General features: G+C 35.6%; 1 protein-coding gene and 1 pseudogene across 1 annotated transcript in view; one reads left to right on the top strand and one right to left on the bottom strand.

The window, feature by feature from the left end:
- TMEFF2 (transmembrane protein with EGF like and two follistatin like domains 2) overlaps positions 1-21,602 on the bottom strand; it is a 231,058-nt gene that overhangs the window by 105,484 nt on the left and 103,972 nt on the right. Inside the window, exon 5 of the mRNA XM_045861343.1 lies at positions 547-643. Coding sequence (XP_045717299.1) covers positions 547-643 — 97 coding nt within the window. The remainder of the gene's footprint in view (positions 1-546; positions 644-21,602) is intronic.
- Positions 768-9,404, top strand: LOC123805040 (annotated as a pseudogene).

The raw sequence follows: 21,602 nt of genomic DNA, 5'->3' as shown, positions 1-21,602 counted from the left end.
CATTCAAAATAATAAATATTCACTATTTGTTCAGCATATCTTTACAGGAGAAGCTGAGTATGGCTAGGATGAAGGGAAAAGCTGAGCCTAGAGGGTGGCTCAGAGATCTTTCTTTGCTTCCCCATATCCCCATTTCAGCTGCAGGCATGCATAGGCATACCCTTAAATAAAATCTCTGTGGTTACCCAGATCTGCCGTCTTAGACACTTGATTACCAAGTGTCCACTGTTTCTTGACAGTGTCTCTTGAGAAATGTTCTGGTAAATACGATTATTTTCTCCATCTCTTAACATTGACAGTATTTCAGAGTCTCAGTGACACCTTTTCATATTTCACCAAACAAAGTGGGGAAGCTGGGCAGCTGCGTGGCTGGTCCAACTCTTAATTCAGTTTCAGAAATTCCTTGCTGTTATTATAGCCCTCATAGCCCCTCTTAGGAACTAGAGAAGAAAAATAAATGCTGAAAAATGTCTTCTTTAGGAAATGCTTAAAGAAGTAAAAATAAATTATCATTGTTTTGTTTAAAAAATAAATAAAACACGTTACCAGACATCCTCAGCATCTTCGTCACATTCTGCCCCAAACTGGCAAATATCACAGGTGGATGTCTCCTTTTGACTGGTTTCTCCTGAGCCTTCATGGACTGTGAGGACAGAGAAAGGAAACAAAAATAACTCAGATAAGTGTTTGTAGTACCATCAACTCTAATACTACATTAAAGCTGCTACTTTTCCAATGGACCCACTTGCTATTAGAGCTTCATAAGAATGTCGTCCTCAACTGCTTTTTCCTCCCAATTCAAGGACGACTCTAACAATAATATTAATATGCCACCCACTGGTATGTAGTGAACACTTCAGCCTTTTACAAGTAAAATAAAACTAATGAGAGTTAACTGGATTTATCAAAATTGCTCAGCTAATAATTAAACCAAGTGCAAATTATTTTATGGAAAGGGATTCAGAATATTTTCCTTGCCTAGAGGAAAAAAATTAGAGTATAATTTATTTTAAAGAATATCTAGCATTTTCTCATTTGTAAATTATATATTTTTTCATTCACAGGCTTTTATACATAATTAAAAAAACTTATGTGGGTGGCCCTAACTTATTAGATATATCTTCTTTTCTCTCTTTAAGATGTTAAGTACTGATAAGAAAGAAAATGTTGATTATAAATTTTTAGAAAACAGGTTTTCTACAGGTTTGTACAGTGAGTTCTTGAATTTTACATACATATGTCACAGAGTCCATTACAGGGGTTTCTTTTCTGAGAATTATGAACACATGTTTAATTTTAAACATACATAGTCACTGATGATGATTATTGGTATTAGTCTTCTTTTCTCCTCAAAAATTACAAGTATAACAATATGTAATACATAACCTAATTATAAAATTAACCTCTAAAAATCAGGACAAAGCAATGTAAATGAAGAAAAACTTTCTAGCATTTTGAATACAAACAATAAAAATCTCAGAAACACTTTTGAGATGATGAATTATTGTTTATCCAATTAAAAAAAGTATTGAAAGCAAAAATCATTTTCATTGTAAATAAAAAATTTCAATGACCTAACTACAGCATAGATAATTTTATTCCATGAACCGATCATACACTTAGAAACAAATGTTTAAGTTAAGATCTTTAAAAATTGCACTTCTGCTAAAGGTCATGCATTTTCAACAGAAAAAGAGTATAAGCAATTAAGTTGGCATTGGCTCCTATCTTTATGAACCCTCATAAGATAAAATTTGAACAAAAACATAATTTATTAACATGCACCCTGAACCTAACAAATACAACCTTACTTAATTTCTTTTAATAAGATATTTTCTCATTGTTTCTTCTTTGTTTAGAAACAAGTTTTTAACATTTACAAAAGCAAAGGTCTTTATTTCATGATTTTCTTTGATTTACTGCTGTGCAGATAAGTGATTTAATTTTTTTTAAAAAGGACAGGAAGACATCTCTGAGAGTACTCTGTTTTATAGTTTTTCCAGAAATGGTAGATTTATTATTTTTTCTAAAGCTTATTTTTTCCCTGTGCTTGATGATTTGCACTTACATTTAAAAAGTTATGAATTAAACAGATTAACTTCAATTGCAAAAGTATTCATGATAGGGTTTTAAATTTAGAAGTCTTAAAAAAAGACTTCTCCCTAGAAAAAAAGGATTTTGAACTCTGATAAAATACACAACACTTATTATCCTCTCTATTACTTTCATACAGGCAAGACCATTAGAGTGGACCATGGGGATAAGAAGGAAGCTGGGGTCCCACCTCAGGGGAGACTGAACAGCTGAGGTTTTCTCTTTATTACTTTCTTATGATTAATGTAACACAGAAGCTGCTAATGGGAGAGAGCCTTTTAGTGTTAGCAAATTAGCAGCTTCCAGACTAAAGCTTCCCATCACTCAGGAAACACTAACGTGCAATGGGAAGGTCCTTAATGAACAGTTACAGCCACTTAGGAGCAGCTCCCTTGTCTTTTGCAGTTGAGACCCTTGGTTAGGGATCTACTGGGAGTAGGTTGATAAGTTGTGCCAAGTCACAATTATACACAATAATATGTACACAATATAAACTATGTTATAGATGATAATATATTATTTAAAATAATATATAATAGTGGCACTTATTATAATAATTTACATATAGAGTATATGTAATAATTATATATAGTATATATTATACATACACACTATAATATATGTACTGTACCTAAATATTACCATAATGAGTTAGGAAGTGTTCCCACTTCCTCTATTTTATGAGAGTCTGGGTATGACAGTATTATTATTTGATTTTTTCATGAGAGCTATTTAAATTTTCCATTTTATTGATTTCTGCTATTACTTATTATTTCCTTTGTGTTATTCACCCAGGGTTTAATTTACTATTTTTATAGCTTCTTAAAATGTTAGAAGTACTTGATTTTATACCTTTCTTATTTTCTAATATATATACTTAAATCCATAAATTTCCTTATAAAGACTGCTTTAGTTATATCCCACAAATATGGATATTGTGTTTTTATGTATTTTTGTTAATACATATATATTAGTAATGTATTTTAAGATTTCTTCTCTAATCCATGGATTATGTAGTGTGTTTTTTAACTTCCAAATATTTGAGGGTCTTTATGAGTATATTATTTTATTCATCTTTAATTTAACTCTGTCATAATTAGAGAATATATTCTGTTTAAATCTTTTGAATTTATTGAGACTTGTTTTATGACTGAGAATATTATCTACTTCCTGAATAATTCATATACATTGAGAAGTTGTAACCTTATATGGGGAGTAATTCCCTATAAATGTTAATATGTTTAAGTAGATGGCTTGTATTGTTCATATTATCCATAGCTGTACTGATTTTTAAATTGTTCTACTGCTGAGAAAGGAATGTTAAAATCTCTATTAGTTACAGTAACATTATTTCCAGTTCTCTTTTGTTTTGTCTTGTATTTGGGAACTTTGATATTGGATGTAGAAACATTTAGCCGTCTTGTCTTATCTTGAATAAGTAACCTTTTGTTCATTATAAAATGAACCCTTTTAATCTCTAGTAGTACTGTCATCTTGAAGTCTACTTTGTTCTGACATTCATAGAGCCACCTGCTTTCTTTTGCTTATTGTTTCTATTCTTTTATACCCAACCTGTTTGTTAACATGTTTTAAAGTGTGTTCCTTACATGTATAAAGGACCTGTGGACAAAGCCAAAGGGGGTAGATTTGAGGGTGGGAGACAGGGATGGGTGGAATGGAGCAGCTGAGGTGGGGTGAAAATAGAGACAGCTGTACTTGGACAATAATAAAAAATAAACAAAATAAAAAAAATAAAGTGTGTTCCTTGATAGATCAAAGATACAGAGAACAGACTGATGGTTGCCAGAAGACAGGGGCTCAAAGAGCTGGGTGAAAAAGGTGAAGGGATTAAGAAATACAGATTAGTAGTTACTAAATAGTCATGGGGATATATATAACAGCATAGGAAATATAGTCAGTAATATCGCCATAACTATGTATGGTGCCAGGTAGGTACAAGAAATATCAAGGGAACACTTTGTAAAGTATATGATTGTAATTGAAAAATAAAAAAAAAGTGTGTTTATGTGTTTCTTGGTAACATGTAGTTAGATCTTGCTTTTTAACTTCAGTCTGAATATGTTAGCACTTGTCAGGGCAGTTAGTCCATTTACTTTAGGGTAATTAATTTCCGGGTTATCCTTGTGTTATTATTTTGATGATTTAAGAATTACAGTGCACATCTGTAATAATTAAATTAAATTATCCTATCATTTAATGAACAATTTAAGAACTTTATGACAATATATTTACAGCGTACTCTGCATTTTTACTGCTGTATATCATACTTCTACCTATGCTGCAGAATTCATGTGCCTTTTAAAAATTAGCTTTATTTTAGCAGCCATCTTATTCTGTGCTAATTTCAATGGCAAAAGCCAGAGATTTCAGTGCTAATGAAGACTCCAGCCTATTACTGTTAAGTATTTGACTTCTAACATGCATTTGTTTTAACTTTCTAAGACTTACCTATAGTCTCACATTCTCCATGAAGACACCATTGATAAGTGACATTTGTAGTAGACTGTATTAATTTTTCCAATTATTTTTTCACTCTCTCCAACAAAAGGGTTACTATGTGTAGAACCATATGACTTGAGTTCCATGATATCACTGTTGGTCTAATGATTTGCTTTTACCATTGAAATGTGAGTGGAAGTAAGAAGTTATATGAAAACCATCATGTGGATTTCTTGCTTTTCCTCTCTGCATTAAAAACAAACAAACAAAACTTCCGGCCAAGTTGGAGGCATAGGTAGACATACTGTACTTCCTTGCACAACCAAAAGAAGGATAACAACAAATTTAAGAAAAAAATACAACCAGAACTGCCAGAAAATCAAACTGTATGGAAGTCCAACAACCAAAGAGTTAAAGAAGAAACATTCATCCAGACCAGTTGGAGGGGTGGAGATGGACAGCTGGGTGGAGAGGATACAAGACAAGGCAGCAATTGGAGGACCAGGGCAGGCAAGGTGGTGGCCAGGTGAGGTGTGGAGCTGGTGGACCAGGTGGTCCCACACTGGCATGCAGATAAACCAGGAGGAACAACTGGGGAGCAAGACAGAATGCACAACCCAGGGTTCCAGCACAGGGAAATAAAGCCTCAAAACCTCTGACTAAAGTAACCTGTGGGGATTGTGGCAGTGGGAGAAAATCCCAGCATCACAGGAGAGTTTGCTGGAAAGACCCACAGTGTCCTAGAATGTGCACAAACCCTCCCACCCACGAATCAGCACCAGAAGGGCCCAGTTTGCTTGTGGATAGTGGGGGAAGTGACTGAAAGCTGGCCCAGAGCCCAGCAAGCAGCCTTGTTCCCTTTTGGACGCCTTCCCCACATATAACACCACAATGCAGCTACATGGGTTGTCCCACCCTGGTGAATACCTAAGGCTCCTCCCCTTACACTTAACAGGTGCATGAGACCAAAAAAAAAAATGGGCCAATGAAAGAACAGATTAAAGTTTCAGAAAATATACAACTAAGCAATGAAGAGATAGTGAACTTATCAGATGTATAGTTCAAAACACTGGTAATCAGGATACTCACAGAAATGGTTGAGTATGGTTGCAAAATAGAGGAAAGAGTGAAGACTATGAAAAGTGAATTGAAGGAAAATGCACAAGGAACCAACAGTGATGAGAAGGAAACCAGGACTCAAACCAATGGTTTGGAGCAGAAGAAAGAAATAAACATTCAACCAGAACAGAATGAAGAAACAAGAATTCAAAAAAAAAAATGAGGAGAGACTTAGTAACCTCTAGGACAACTTTAAACATTCCGACATCTGAATCATAGGGGTGCCAGAAGGAGAAGGGGAAAAGCAAGAAATTGAAAACTTATTTGAAAACATAATGAAGGAGAACTTCCCCAACCTGGCAAAGGAAATAGACTTCCAGGAAGTCCAAGAAGCTCTGAGAGTCTCAGAGAGTCCCAAAGAAGTTGGACCCAAAGAAGCACACACCAAGGCCCATGATAATTACATTTCCCAAGGTGAAAGTTAAGGAGAGAATCTTAAAAGTAGCAAGAGAAAAGGAGACAGTTACCTGCAAAAGAGTTCCCATAAGACTATCAGCTGATTCCTCAAAAGAAACCTTACAGGCAAGAAGGGGCTAGAAAGAAGTATTCAAAGTCATGAAAAGCAAGAACCTACATCCAAGATTACTCTATCCAGCAAAGCTATCATTTAGAATGGAAGGGCAGATAAAGTGCTTCCCAGATAAGGTCAAGTTAAAGGAGATCATCCTCACCAAGGCCTTATTGTATAAAGTATTGAAGGGACTTACCTAAGGAAAAGAAGAAGATCGAAAACTATGAACAAACTATAAACAAAACTATGATAACAAACTCACAACTATCCAAAACTGAACCTACAGAAACAAAAACAAACTAAGTAAACAATTAGAACAGGAACAGAATGACAGAAATGGAGATCACATGGAGGGTTATCAGTGGGGAGCAGGAGCAGGGAGAATGGTGGAAAAGGTACAGGGAATAAGAAACATAAATAGTAGCTACAAAATAGACAGGGGGAGGTTAAGAATAGTATAAGAAATGTAGAAGCCAAAGAACTTATATGTATGACCCATGAACATGAACTAATGGGGGAGAATGAGTGTTAGAAGAGGGGTTCAGGGAGTAGGGGAATAAAGGGGGGGATGGGACAACTGTAATAGCATAATAAATATAGTATATTTACAAAAAAACAAAGAAAAAAACAAACAGGCAAGCAAACAAACAAACAAAGAGAGATTGTAGAATAGGAGCTGTTCCTTCAGCCAGTTCCAGAATGAGAAGATACATAGAACAGGGCCACAGTTGACCCTAGCCATAGGAGCAACAAGTTTTGCCACTGATACTGTAAGTCTCTGAGGTTTTGGCATCACTTGGAACTATGGCTTTATTTACTGCATAATGACTAATAAGACTCAGATTAATGTTATCAATAAATTCTAAGAAACATATTTGCACATCATTTCACATCTCAGATTTTGGTTGCACTACTTTTTTACACAAGTTTAGATCTGCTTTACATTTTTTCCAAATCATCCTTCAAGTTCTTACTATTTCTTTTCTATACCAACATATATTCTGCATTACTTAAGGCATATTTTTTCTATCATATTTTCATTTTTTTCTCAACAGAGCAATCCTTTTCCCTGTCTATGCATGGGTCTCATTTTTTCCTCCACTCTTTGACAGATATATAAGGTGTGCCATTCAAATTAAGGAGAGCACAAACATCAAACCCAGTAAAAGCATAAATGAATAGAAACCTCCACATGCATCAAGCCTGAGATAAAGTAGGCAGTCCTTGAAACAATCAGATTTTACCAAAAAAGACAATGAGATTTCTAAGCTTAAATATGACCCATAAATACTGGTTCTATATTTATTTAAAGTTGAGAAAAAAAGCCCTGGCTAGCGTAGCTCAGTGGATTGAGCGTGGGCTGTGAACCAAAGCATCGCAGGTTTGATTCCCAGTCAGGGTACATGCCTAGGTTGCAGGCCACGGCCCCCAGCAACCGCACATTGATGTTCTTCCCTCTCTCTCTTTCTCCCTCCCTTCTCTCTCTAAAATAAATCAATCAATAAATCTTTAAAAAAATAACGTTGAGAAAAAATATTTACACAAATTTTATGTAGACCTTAATCTGAATTTTTTCAAAATTTAAAAGACATTTTACTCTTTCTATTTTAAAGTTAGTACCAATCTAGAACTCAGTGTTTATTTTTTCTTAATCGATAGAATGACAAATTAATTCTTGGAAGACTTTTAATTTTTCTGTTTTACTTATATAGGCAAAGGATTTATCAGTGGTAACATCCAATTATCTGTTGTTATAAGCTTGCTTTGATAACAAAATTATAATAAATAATTTTTCTTTTTAAATAACGTAAAAATTACTATTTCATTGTCACCAAAAGCTGCGTTTTGAGTTCCCCTTTCAGTAAAGAAGAATTCCACTTAAAGAATAGAAAGAAAATTTTAAACCAAAACTCTTCACTCCATCTTTTTTGGATAACTTGTGGGTTTTGCCTTTTGTGTGCCAGCTTCACCTTTTCTGTGTTTCTCCCACAGGGAGGTGGGACTACAGGGCGGAGCGGCTGACGGGTCCCAGAGGCTCACACAATGCTAAGCTGTCGATTCTGAGCCCTGGTCATGTTTTCTCTTACAGTTTCCAACATTTTCTTAAAAATACTAATATGACTTTAAAGAAAAAGAAGAAAAAGAAAAAATTTATTTGTATTCATATTATACTGTGACAATATTTGAATAATAATTACACTGTTATTATTGAAATGTTAAAACAAAGTCTTAGCATTTTAGTCTGCTATTTACAAAAGAGATTTATTTTGTATATGTATCAGTACCACAATGCAGTAATATGTGTTCAGATTTTAGGGAGAAAATGCATTATTTTTGTTTTTTTAATTAAAAGAACTATAAATCCACTGTTAATTTTGAATTTTGAGTGATTTAGATGCTAAAAACAAAAAAAAGACTAAAATTACATGTATACATAATGACTTAAAATTCTAAAAACCACTTGAAAAGTCTAAGAGCTGAGTTTTAAGACTGAGCAAATGTAATTTTATATTAAACACTCAAAAGAAAAGATCATTACAGAAAATTTAATTTTTCATAATTAAGCTAGTTTGCTAAAGCTTGACAAAGTTTCTTTTAAAATCACATAATTTATCTTCTATGCAACTAAAAATAATTCAAGAGATTAATACAATGCTACTATTTTGAGGCATGATTCTATTGTCATTTAAGTCTTACTGACTTCACTTGGTTCTATCTAAGTCAGAACTGAAGAGACCCTGAGAGCTGTCTTTGCCACCACCAACACCAACATGGAGACTCATACCGAGTCCCATTCTCAGTGTTGGACTGCCCCGGGCTGAAGCTGAGGAAGTCGCCCTGGGTGCACGTGCCCTTAGCCATGACGGTGTACGCTCTGGTGGTGGAGTCTTACTTTCTCATCACTGGAGGAATAATTTATGATGTTATTTTTGAACCTCCAGGTGTTGGCTGTATGACTGATGAACAGGGGCATCAGAGACCATTTGCTTTCTTAGCCTACAGAGTAAATGGATAACATATTATGGAAGGACTTGCAGCCAGCTTCCTCTTTACAATGGGAGGTTTAGGTTTCATAACCCTAGACTGATCCAATGCTCCAAACATTCCAAAACTCAGTAGATTTCTTCTTCTATTCATTGGATTCCTCAGTGTCCTATCGAGTTTTTCCAAGGCTAGAGTATTCATAATAATGAAACTGCTGGGCTATCTGATGGGTTAGATTTGTTCCTGTTATTGAAGTTTTAAAGGCTGAACCAATCCTCTGATATGATATATGGAAAAGGATGAAAAGCAGTAGAAAAGAAGCATCTAGTGAAAAAACATGGAAAGTATATTAAAGCTTGGACTGGAATATCTTCTTGGTGACAAAGAGATGAGCACATCACAGTGTTTTCCTGCTGACCTAAACTGACATACCGATGATGTTAAGTGGCATTTTTTCTCAGTTTTCAATTTCTTAAAGAAAATATACTCCATTTCTAAAACAAACACACAAAAAAGGAACTAAAGATACTCAGTTGATGAGAAATCATGAGAGAAAGAGAAAGATGGAAGAAAGGTGGGAGGCAGGATGAAAGGAAGGAAAGAAGGAAGAGAAAGGCTTATTCAGCTTAATATCATGCATGGTGGAATTCAGAGCAAGTTACTATGCTACATGCATGATACTCTGTCATATCAATCATGTGGTAATTATAAGCAAAAGTACTTGTACTTTTCTCTGTATAATTAATTTGAATTATTTTATGTAAATTTATAGAAATAATTTATTTTTCCTTATTAAATGCCTGAAAGATAAAACATGTAATTTTTATTGGTAAGTTATGAACACTGGTTTGGGCTACATGGGATACTATAAGCACGGTGAAGACCAAATCCCAGTGAGAGAAGACTGAGAAAGGACTGCGAATTACTAAGTATGAAGAATAAATGTAGGTGACACTTTACACAAATGTCCTGATGAGAACAGGGAATGAGGGATTCATTGGACAGAGATGTAGACATTTTTTATGAAAGGATGGAGTTGAGGACTCATTTTCTGCTGAGAGAAATGATGGAGCAGAGAGGACCACATTTATGCAGGAGAGCAAGAGGGTAATCACAGAAGCCATGCCCGTGAGAAGTGATGGGTGTACACAGGTGTAGTAGTTGTTCTTAGAGGAAGGGATACATCTACTCTAGTTGAGAGGGCAGAGCAGTGGGTACAGATGTAGGAGGAAGGTGACACCAGAAAGAGGGGATGAAATAGATCTCTGGGTATATTTTTTTGCTTCTATTGTATTTGTATGTAATTAAGAGGGGTGTCATCATTTGAGAGAAATGTGATAAAAAGAGAGATGTGAAGTACTGGAGGAGAGTGAATATGAATGAAGAAAGATGAAAGCTTTGTCAGCCTTGTAAGACTAATTAATTGCTTCCCAGTTTTGTGCTTAATTTTTCTAATTAGTACATCTTTGATACATAAAGATGTATCTTTATTAACTTGCACTTTTGTATGTCTTTAGTATATGACTTCTGGTATTGAAAACATCAAGGCATTTTGTGATGTAGAAAGTTTTATTTGATTCATCAAATAAAGACTAAATTGCCAGTAGAGTTAACTCTAACCTACTGAATGTTGGTTAAAGTAGAATTACTTCGCAATCTGGTAACATCTGATATCTCATATTTATTTCCTAAATATTTTCCCATCCCATTACCGCCACACTCACTTAGCCTAAACTTGTACTACCTGATCTGTGCACTTGCAAACTTGTCTATTTTAAACCTATCTCTCGGTGTCTAATTGAAATGCAAACCTGATCATGCATTTAAAATGGGAAATGACATAAAGTCTAAAGGCAGTTACATGACAGACATAGTTCAGACCTAGTGGGAGGAGAGCTGAATTTAGGTTGTCCAAACTCTTTCCTGATCTGCGGATTTCTTACTTGTAAAGGGAGAAGCCTGTCCTGCTTAGCTCGCAGGCTGTGGCGAAGATGAAGCAGGAGGATGTGTGAAAGTGCTTTGCACCTTCTAAATTGCTCTGCCACCCTAAGTAAGGTGTTGACATGAAGAAAGTGTTAAAGTTGAAATAAAGTCATTGTCTTGTTCCAACTAGAAGGTTTTTTGAAGGAAGTCCAAGGCTAAGCATCACAAATGTGAATTGTTGGCCCTTGTGAGTAGCTTATAATGATACTGAAGCCTTGGTAGGAGCAGGAAAATGGGAATCACAAAACAACATAACAAACCAGAGACATACAAATATTGAGGAATTTATAGATGAAATCTTGCACATACACACACAAAAATCTCACTTGTTTTTTTATATTAAGGCATAAAGGATTGAGGAAGAATGGGTAAGACATAGACGAGGAGTCTCTGAGAGGTGTTCTCAGAAACTGCCCAGAGCTCTGGGCTCTTTAGTCCAGCTAGTACACTGGGTCTGGGAACAAAAATGCTTTCTTTCTTTTCTTATTAATTAAGATACAAACGAAATAAGGGCTTTACCTTTTTTCCCCCTACTTGCCTGCTATGAACACTGGTTTTCTCTGTAATGCCTAAAGACATTCCAGCTAACTTTCAAGTCCAACAGAGACTTAAAAATGAAATTTACAAAGGTCACGGCTTGTGCAAATATACCACTTATTGACATAAATAGGTCAATGAAATGAAAGAACAGCAGTAATAATGAATCCGACTTTAAGAGGTCACAGTATTTGGTAAAATTGGTAGTCATAGCGATAATTTTTCTGAATTACCTGTAATATTTTCTAGTCTAGTTTTGCTATTGAAGGTCCAGTCTCTAAATTTTGGAATCACAATAACCAAAATAATAGAAAGAATACCACGGCTGGAATTCAGTGTTTGCGATGAGTTTCAGGGTTGTGTTAAATCTGGCCACATTCTTTCCTCCAAAACTGCTTGTCTTATATTGAAAGACCCTATTTCATCTCTACAATTTCCTTTCTGCTTATCAGCTCTAGGTGGTTTGGTTGTTGATGTGATTCTTTTTTCCAGTTCACAGCTGTCTTTCAAACTCAGGTTTCAAATCTGTAACTCATTGTGTAGAGCCTAACATTCCTGAAGACATCGCTTGTGATGCTGCATCTTGGAGTCTGTCCCCACTAGCAGCCAAGTGAGGCAGGCTCCTGCATCCTCAGTGTCACTCCCTCCCAGAAAACCTGCTCTAACATACATTATTTGAAATCAAAATAAATAAAAGAAAACAAGAAGAGAAAATGTATCCTGAAAAGTATACATATAGAAAGGTCAGAATTTTCCAGTTTGAAGTATGAAAGAAGACGTAAACATCTTCTACAAAATGGGATTAAACCCCACAAAATAAAATAAAACCCACAAAATGACCTAAGAGAGCTGAAGTGCTAGAATAGGTAGGAAATTGGATTCAAGCTAATCAATATGTCTACTTACAGAACCATTAGCTCAGTCTAAAACTGTAAAGTGGAAAGAGTGAATACTTATGGAAAAGATAGCTAGATTTTTAAAAATTGCATGGATTTCAGAGAAAATTTTATCACCATTAGATTGCTAGGATACCCCAAAATAAATGGAAAGAGATAATCTTTAAAAATTAATAATGTTCTATTTGGAATTTTGTTATGAGACCAATTTTCTAAACTTTAGCTTTTTAAACTCAAACCACTTTCATTTATAGTTCCATCAAGACTCATGGATCTTTGCCCTGGCTGGTGAGGCTCAGTGGATTGAGCATCGGCCTATGAACTGGGAGGTTGCCGGTTCAATTCCAGGTCAGGGCACATGCCTGGGTTGTGGACTAGATCCCCAGTTGGGGGCTTGTGAGAGGCAATCAATCAATGTATCTCTCATACATATTGATGTTTCTCTCTATCTCTTTCTCCCTCCCTTCCCCCCTCTCTAAAAGTAAATAAATAAAATCTTTAAAAAAGGATTCATGGATCTTTTATTTTTAAATACCTTACTTGAGTTGTAAGATAACCAAATCTGAATCAATTCCCTTTTTTTTGTAGATTTGGAGAAAAAAAATCTTCAAGTTTTAGGGAGAGTTGATATAAAGCTAAACCATGAAGATTTAGGTTTAATATGAACTAGAGCTAATTTCTCTGTTTAATGTTTGTTTTAAAAATTATAATATTGAAGGACATACATGCTAAAATTACCAAGCATAAAATATGATTTAACTTTGTGAATAAACCAATACATATTGGTAAATATAATAAGCACAAGAAAGAAATATTTCAAAATAACAAAATATTTGTATTATTCTAACATTCTGGTTTACATTGATAGAATAACAAAATTTTAAAAAGCATATTTTTGTAGATCTTTGTTGTTCATTTAATTGTCAGTGAAGTATTTCTAATGACAATAAAATATTGGTCAATAAGAAAATTGGAATGATACTTTAAATATACAAATATTGATTATGACATAACCATGTTTAGTTCAAAGGTTTCCTACTACCTTCAGGATAAAAATCCAGAGTCCCTTATCATTGTGTTCAGACTCTCATGATTTGCTCCCAACCTATCACCCACTCTACCTTCATCTCTTGCATGCTCCGTATGCTCATGCTGTACTTGTGACTTAGCTGGGGATTTACACATGCTGTTTCCACTGTCTATAGGGGAATGTCTCCTCCCCACCTGTAGGGATGATTCTGACTGTAGCTTGAAGACTCAGCTGAAGCATCACACTATTCAGGAAAGATGTCATCATCTTCCTCGTTTTTCCTAATCCACAGGCTTGTGTTGGGCTCTTGGTTTGTACCCACATACATTTCTTATTTCATTGTAGAGGCTGGGTTACTTTCTCGATTCTCCCATTATTCTGAGAAATCTTCAAGGTTAGCTTATATGTATCATTTGCTTTTATATCCATTTTTAGCTTGGGAGATGATAAAGAGTAGTGGTCAGAGAGGGGAATTTTGTGTTGTAGAAGTTTTAGGTAATAATAAGAGTTCCAGATAGCTAAACTGAAGTTGAAAAGAGTGAGAAACTATAGGGCAAGTGTTGGGAAGAAATACCAGGTATACCCTGTGGGAGTCAGTAATTCTGTACATTAAAATGTTCAGGCACAGGGCAAGGTTGCATTTGCTGGACACCCTGTGATTGAACAGGCTGTATAACTTAATTCTGGCTAATGCGTTGTTGAGTGGAAGCGACATGGATCTTTTCAGGCTGGAGGATTTAGTTGTTGGTTGGAAACCTCCTCTACTATTGAAGGGTGACTTAGAGGGAGGGTACCCTTAGGATGCTATGGCAGGGAGATAGAAAAACATTGATCAGATGTGGCATGTAATCTGGAGAGAGAACTGACGAGTTTTACTGATGGATTGGGTCCAGCTATAAAGTCAGTGTTCAAGATAGGCACTCCATCTGTCTGGGTCACTGAGTGACTGCCCTCACCTTCCACCTTGCCCAGCCAACCTGCAGTGAATATGTAGTGAGAATGAACCTTGGTTATTTTAAGCTGCTAAGTTTGGGGACACATTTGTTAACTATTGCATTACCATGAATAACCTAGCATAATCTGAGTATGTCAGAGATGAACCTAAGAAGCATAGATACAACTGGTTCCACTGTGTTGATTTCACCAGCAACTCCCAAGTACCCGACCACTGATGGTTACTCTGGAATAGGATATACAAAAGTAAGTCAAATGCTGATTCATTGAGAAAAACAGTAGTAGGCAGTAGTGGAGGTTTAGCAGCTTAAATCTAATGTAGGAGGAAAGGGTCATATAAGCAAATAGCATGAATTTTGAAAAGAATCAGTTTAGCGAGTGATAATGACAGACTGTATTAATTGCAGTTTAAAAATGACAGACAGTATGAAGAAAGGAGTGAATGGCCTTACATGGGAAAGTGAAGTAGAAGTAGATTAGGTTTGAAGGAGTATTGTCACTGGGGAGAAGACAGAAGGAAACTGTGGAAACACTTAAGACAATTTAACTTCAGCCACTTTTTCACTAGAACTAATATTGATAGTAACTATCATGAAAGTACGAGAACATACAAGTTCTTGTATCTTTAAATAGGCTCAATTTTATTTTCTTAGGGCATACAGGAAATATTTCTTGATAGTTATTGGTATTTAAAAAACTGTGTTCACACACATGCTTTAAATGCCCGAAAGCTGTTGACACAAAGGTCAGAGAGTGGCTGATTCTGGGTATCCCAAGTGGAAAACACATCCTTTTTTCCTATCTCAGAACACATTCTGCTTCCTGCCCAAGTTCATACCCACACAGCATTCTGTATCATTGCCTTCATTTTTCTCCAATGCTGCTTAGGGCTCCTCATGCATATTTGTATTTTTAGATCAGATAAAATGAATAGTTCTTTCTCTAAAAAATATGTAGTGTGATTCAAAGAAAATGTTAATGAAATGAAATATTGAAAGCTTTGTGAAATATTGATATGTAGCAACTAATTTTGTCTCTATATGCAATTGCTTTTTCTTTGTGTCTCTAAAGCACTGTTCTTATGGAATTTTGTAGCTGCACAAGCACTGGTATTGGCAGACTTTTTAAATGGAAGAGCATGGGGCTGGGGGAAGGGATTTAATAGCACCAAATACAATCTCTTTCAAAATATGCCTAACTATGAGGTAGTACATAGGACCAATGATATCTTTACTGTATTTTTATGACAAAACCTCTCTATATAGAAATACTTTCCACCAACACCAATACAGGTGTCAAAATGAAGAAGCCTCTCCCTGGGGTGTTAAAGTCCACGTTGAATCCCCCCAAACACGGGCTGTCTTTTGTGACAGTTTCATTCCTCCTCTGCTCCCACACTACCTTAAAGCAGGTCAAAGAGAAAGGCTGTTATTCACATTCCTTTGTTTAAAAAGGGATTTAAAGACAATGGCAACAACAAAACGTGTAGAGGCTAGTACAAAGACATGGATAAATATTCAGGTGAGGAATTTCTAAGTGGGAAAGATGTGTTTTAGAGACAGCTTTTATTATGTAGGAGCCACACCTGGCAGAGTTGCAGGGCAAGGTAAGTACATATGCTATAAACAAAATGAACTCCCCTTAGTGAAGCTGCTGTGTATGGAGGGAGGGCTGTGGGTGAGATATAACAGCCAAGAGTGTCACTTTCATGCTGCATGTTTTTCAAAGCAGGTTTCACATCAATTTCAATGCAACTGGGAAGATTTCAACTTATCTTTTTCAAGACAAATTACTTGGATTGAACTCCTGTTTAAAGAGCCTAAGAACATCAGTCAGATTAAGAAGCCAGTTGCGATTTTGGTGCATAGAAATGTACATAAAAAGCCTGCAACACTGTTTACTGCATCTGTTAAATAGTACAATATCCCTATCTATGATTACTCCCGAGATCAAATTAAGAACATTCTTCATTTGTTGGTTTGTCTCCAAGGAAAATACAGGAAAACAAATGCCAATGCAAAGATTAATGGACTTCTCAATGTGTAATACATTAACCACCCCTTCAAATTTTGAGAAACAAAATAAAAATAAGGCATTGTCTAACAGTCTTGGTAAATACCGTGTGGTTTTAAGGTCCTTGTCAGTACGAATTTGATTTAAGTCTATGAATCTTTTCTGAATATTCCTACAGCTATCCAGATAGAAATATCCTATGTGAAAGTGTTCTTTATTCCGGAACAGATAAAACTCCCTGTGGTAAAAGACGATTTACGTAGCTCTGAAAGTTTCTTATCATCTGACAACACAACTCTCTGATGGGTTCAGTGCCTGAAAGGGTCTTCTGAGATCACTCATCAGATGAATCAAATAGTGGGCTGGTGAAGAGAGTGGGAGCATATAGTAATCTCATGTGTTTGCTTTCAGACATCACATTTTTCTTTTAATAAGCCAATAGAGAAGTTGATGTATCACTTGGTGTGGTGTACCCAAACCTATCAGCCTGCCTTAAGTTTCTGCTACTAGTTCTGAAAAGGTTTGACTCACTTAAGCAAAGACTACATTTAGTATTAATATTCAAAACCACAAATTACAAAACCCTGATATGTGGAGGGACATGGGGTGGCGAGAAGGCTACAAATGTACTGAATTTTATCTCTAAATTTTTTTGAGAAATTTCATTGCAATATAATACATCCACTTTAGTGGGGTAATCTTTATTCAACAAATTTTTATTGAATTATGAGGAAACTAAATTACTTTATATATACAGTTTTGCTTAACATCTGACTAAAAGAAGTATTTTAAATCTCCATTCTAAAAAAATGTCTTTCAAAGATTACAAATCAAATGTTCTAAGAACAATGTTGTCTAATAGGGTAGCCAGTAGCCACTTGTAGCTGTTTAATGTTATAGTCATTAAAACTAAATAGAAGTTTCTCAGTTGTGCTTGCTACCTTTCAAAAAAATTAATAGCAACATGAGGTTAGTGATTACTGTATTGGGATAAATAAAGAACATTTTCATCAACACAGAAATTTCTCATGGTAGAACTGCCCTAGAGAAGTTTAGCTCAAATACAGCATATAATAGTATGTATAAATTAGTCTTCCCAATTCAGTGCTTTTGTTTTAGAATCTTTAACCTTTAGAAAATAAGAGATGGTGTGACTGTCATTTTCATCTTTCTATGAGGTGGTGGAATATCATGAGACATAATGCATGGTGTGACTGTGTGTGGCATTTGGTATGTTCTGTACCTTGATTTATAATTAAACACAATAGAACTTCTTTTTCTTTTAAGTATGTCTTTTTAAATTTATTTTTCATTTTTTACACTGTTGTTCAAATACAGTTCTCTCCATTTTCCTGCCACCACTTCCCCCACCCCCACCTCCCACCCTCAATCTTCCCACCTTTGGCTTTGTCCATGAGTCCTTTATGCATGTTCCTTGATGATCCTTCCCTTCTTTCCCCCATTATCCCCCTGCCCCCTCCCCTCTGGTTACTGCCACTTTGTTCTTTATTTCAGTGTCTCTGGTTCTATTTTGCTTGCTTGTTTGTTTTGTTGATTAGGTTTCACTTACAGGTGAGATCATATGGTATTTGTCTTTTATCACCTGGCTTATTTCACTTAGCATAATAATTAATAAACTTTGTATTCTTACTCCATCTCAAAACCTCAAAATATAGCTACTTTCTAATTTAGTCTCCAAACATCCTGATAAGAACTATCAGGTAAATATTACTGTGACTGAAGCTCAATAGGGTACAGGCACAGAACTAGGCACAGTAGTTGTGAATGTGTTTTTAGTGAATATTTTTTGTTCTCTGTTCAAGGCTTTGGCTACCTCACTTACAATTATATTTATAGTTTGGTTTAGCATGCCTGCCTCATACACTGAGATCATCATTTGCCTCGAGTATGGTACAAATATATACGTATTGCTTAGTGTATATCCTTATAAAACGGTTTTCTTTTCATAGGGGGCTATTTCTTCCCTGTATACACTTAGCCATGATTTAAACCAAATCAACATGGAAGGCTTCAACAATATATTATTTGTAACAGAACAGACCTGATTTTTGGTGGCTAAAAGTTTCCTACAAAAGAATTACCTTCCTAACTGATATCAACAGGCCTCTCATTACCAGAAGTTTAAGGGGGAAGATTAATGCCAAATGGAGGCATGGAGAGACTCAATTCTGTGTCCTCATCTAGAAGCAGTGATAAGCTGCGGATCTGCCACTACCTTGATATTTTGGAGATAAATGGATGTCTGAATAAACAGAGGCCTTCCGTCTCTGCAGCTGTCACTAACATATTTCACCCTAATTGCAAAGTATTTATTTTAAACACTAGAATACACACTGAAAAAGCTATTCTCAGCTGGTGAAAAGGAGATTTTTGATTGCTGACTTTTCCAGATTAATTCAAATATTGTGGGAGCTATTAAGGATGCCATTTTGTTCTTTATACTTTTGACTTTGTATTCGGACATAGTTAAGGAAGGAAAGAAGGAAGGAAAGATGAAAGGAATGACCTCTATGGTTTCTCTGTGGGTAAGAACTGCTTAATTTTGCTTCGTGCCCTAGTATCCACATATTCGTTGGCCTACAGTGAGGCACTTAGGAAATGTTTGTTGAATAAATGAAGGAAGAGATTTTTGCTGAGACAAGATAGTGGGTTATTTTTAAACCTTATATTTAAAGTTATAATGTTTCTTTACTCAAATATAATATATTGCTTTGTTATATTTGAGAAACTAATAGGTATCACTGTCCACCCCACCCACCCTTCCTTCTCTCTCTCCCCAATTTTTCTCCTTCCTCTCCTATTATCAACAGAGGTTTTGGATTAATCATATTCCCGATATTTTGGAGTTTGCATTATACAAACATCTTCTTTAAACCTTTATCTATCTAAAAGCACAATGACATTAAGGAATCAAGATGAAACTAGATATTAATTTTTTGTTCAATGATATAAACCAATTTCTCTAGCACATTAATTCATTTTACCGACATTTATTGAACACCAACTATCCGGTGGTAATCGAGATAAAGTTGTGAGCTAAATAAAGTCCATCATCATGAATATCAGAATATTATGAGGAAATACTCTTAAACATTTTTAAAAACTTAAGACTACATGCCCTGTCTTCTAAAAATTAGCAAGTTCCTTTACTCATTTAGACAAATTCACTCCCCCTACCCCATTACCACCACCTGTTTAGGAATTTTTAAAGGGCAATGAAATCGAAGGAACCAATTCTGCTTAACTGGATGTTGGTATTGTGGAACCTGGGCTCTGGGTCCCACCTCAGAAGGTGAAGTGGCATGTGGGCCAGTATGGAGCAGCCAGTGAGCCAGAACATCTGCGCAGAAAGTACCTGGGTGTGTAATAGGGTGCCAGTGAGGAGCAAGCTCAAGGCTTAGTCTTCTGACCACACGCTACTTCTTACAATTCCCCAAATAAGGCAATCCAAGCTTCAGGTTGACCCTTTTCCTACTCTTTGCGTTTCATTTTCTTTCTCAGAGAAATCTGGCTTCAGAAAATGATATCTAAATGGTAATGTGTCATTGTGCTGATGAATAGGGTTACAATGCTTGAGACAGATAGATGTACGCAAGACAGGCAGCTAGATGGCAGATCAAAGGCATTTGCTGACCAGAAGGTGGAAAATAGCAGTTGGGAGTTTTAGCAAATGCACTTAAGACTCTAGAGGAGCTTCTCAGGCATTTATTAGAAGCTATTTCAAACCCTTAGGGTTATGGAAGATTTTGTGAAAAGCAGCTCTTAACTGACCAACTGTCAATTAGCAAAGGAGAAAATGCCTCAAGTACTCCATTATCATGATGATCAGATAAACGGGCTTTGATTACTATAATAATGGTGGTATAATTTATAAAAAATCTTTGGTTTTAGATAGGAAAAGAATTTATAACTGGTGATCATCTGTAAAATCTACTGTGAAAAACTACAAGTATAATTGCCCAATGATGTCAATTATTTTTCTTTCTCCAACTTTTCAGGTGATCTAATATAGTGAGAAATAATAATCATTAAGGTTTGATCATGCTAATCTAATTTTCTGGATGGCTTATTAACCTTCCAAGAATGTTTTTCTTCTACTTCTTGATCATGAGATCAGGCAATAATTAGGGCAAGAATGGGGAGTGTCAATTATATAATGATGTGTGAAAGTATGCAGAAAGGTATGAATATTTAGGCTTATGTTTTCAAGTTTGACTACATCCATGTACACACACACGTAAGCAAAAACCTCCTGATTTGTTATAAAAAAAGTGGTTGAATAAAAAAATGAATTTAAAATTATGATTTAAATGTTTTCCCAAGCTGAGTCTGGCCCCGGGTGCGTGACCTCCAGAACTACAGAGCAGCAAAAAGTAGAGGCTCTGCATTAGACAGTTGCACACAAACCTCTCTCACCTCAACTTGTACTGGACTAAAGTCCAACAGGAAAAGCAGTAATGTCCAAATATGACTGGATGTAAACACTCTTAAGAAGAGAAAGGAATGATTATTCCAAAGGATTGTTTTGTTTTAGAAAGACAATGGCATTACTGGAAATCTTACCCTTTGTGACGGCATGGATGGACCTGGAGAACCTTATGCTAAGTGAAATAAGCCAGTTAGAGAAAGACAGATACCATATGAGTTCACTCAAATGTGGAATCTAATGAACAAATTAACAGTAAAACAAAATAGAAACAGACTCACAGATAGGGAACACTCTGACAGCTGTCAGAGGGGAGTTGGGTTGTGGGGCTTGGTAAAAAGAAGTGATAGGATTAAGCAAAAAAAAACAAAAAACCCCTCACAGACATAGACAAAGCATGATGATTACCAAAGCAGAGATGAAGGGGGTGGGGAGAGGCAGAAGAGAGTACAAGGGGGGCATAAATGGATATGGAAGGAAATTTGACTTGAGGTGATAAACAGAATGAAATATTCAAGTGGTGCATGATAGAATTGTACATGCAAAACCCAAATAATTTTGCTAACCAGTGTC

Source organism: Phyllostomus hastatus, unplaced genomic scaffold, assembly GCF_019186645.2.
Source record: "Phyllostomus hastatus isolate PE091 unplaced genomic scaffold, TTU_PhHast_1.1 phas_contig_1, whole genome shotgun sequence".
NCBI classification, from domain to species: Eukaryota; Metazoa; Chordata; class Mammalia; order Chiroptera; family Phyllostomidae; genus Phyllostomus; species Phyllostomus hastatus.
The sequence above is the reverse complement of the archived record's forward strand: the minus strand, read 5'-3'. Positions and strand labels throughout refer to the sequence as shown.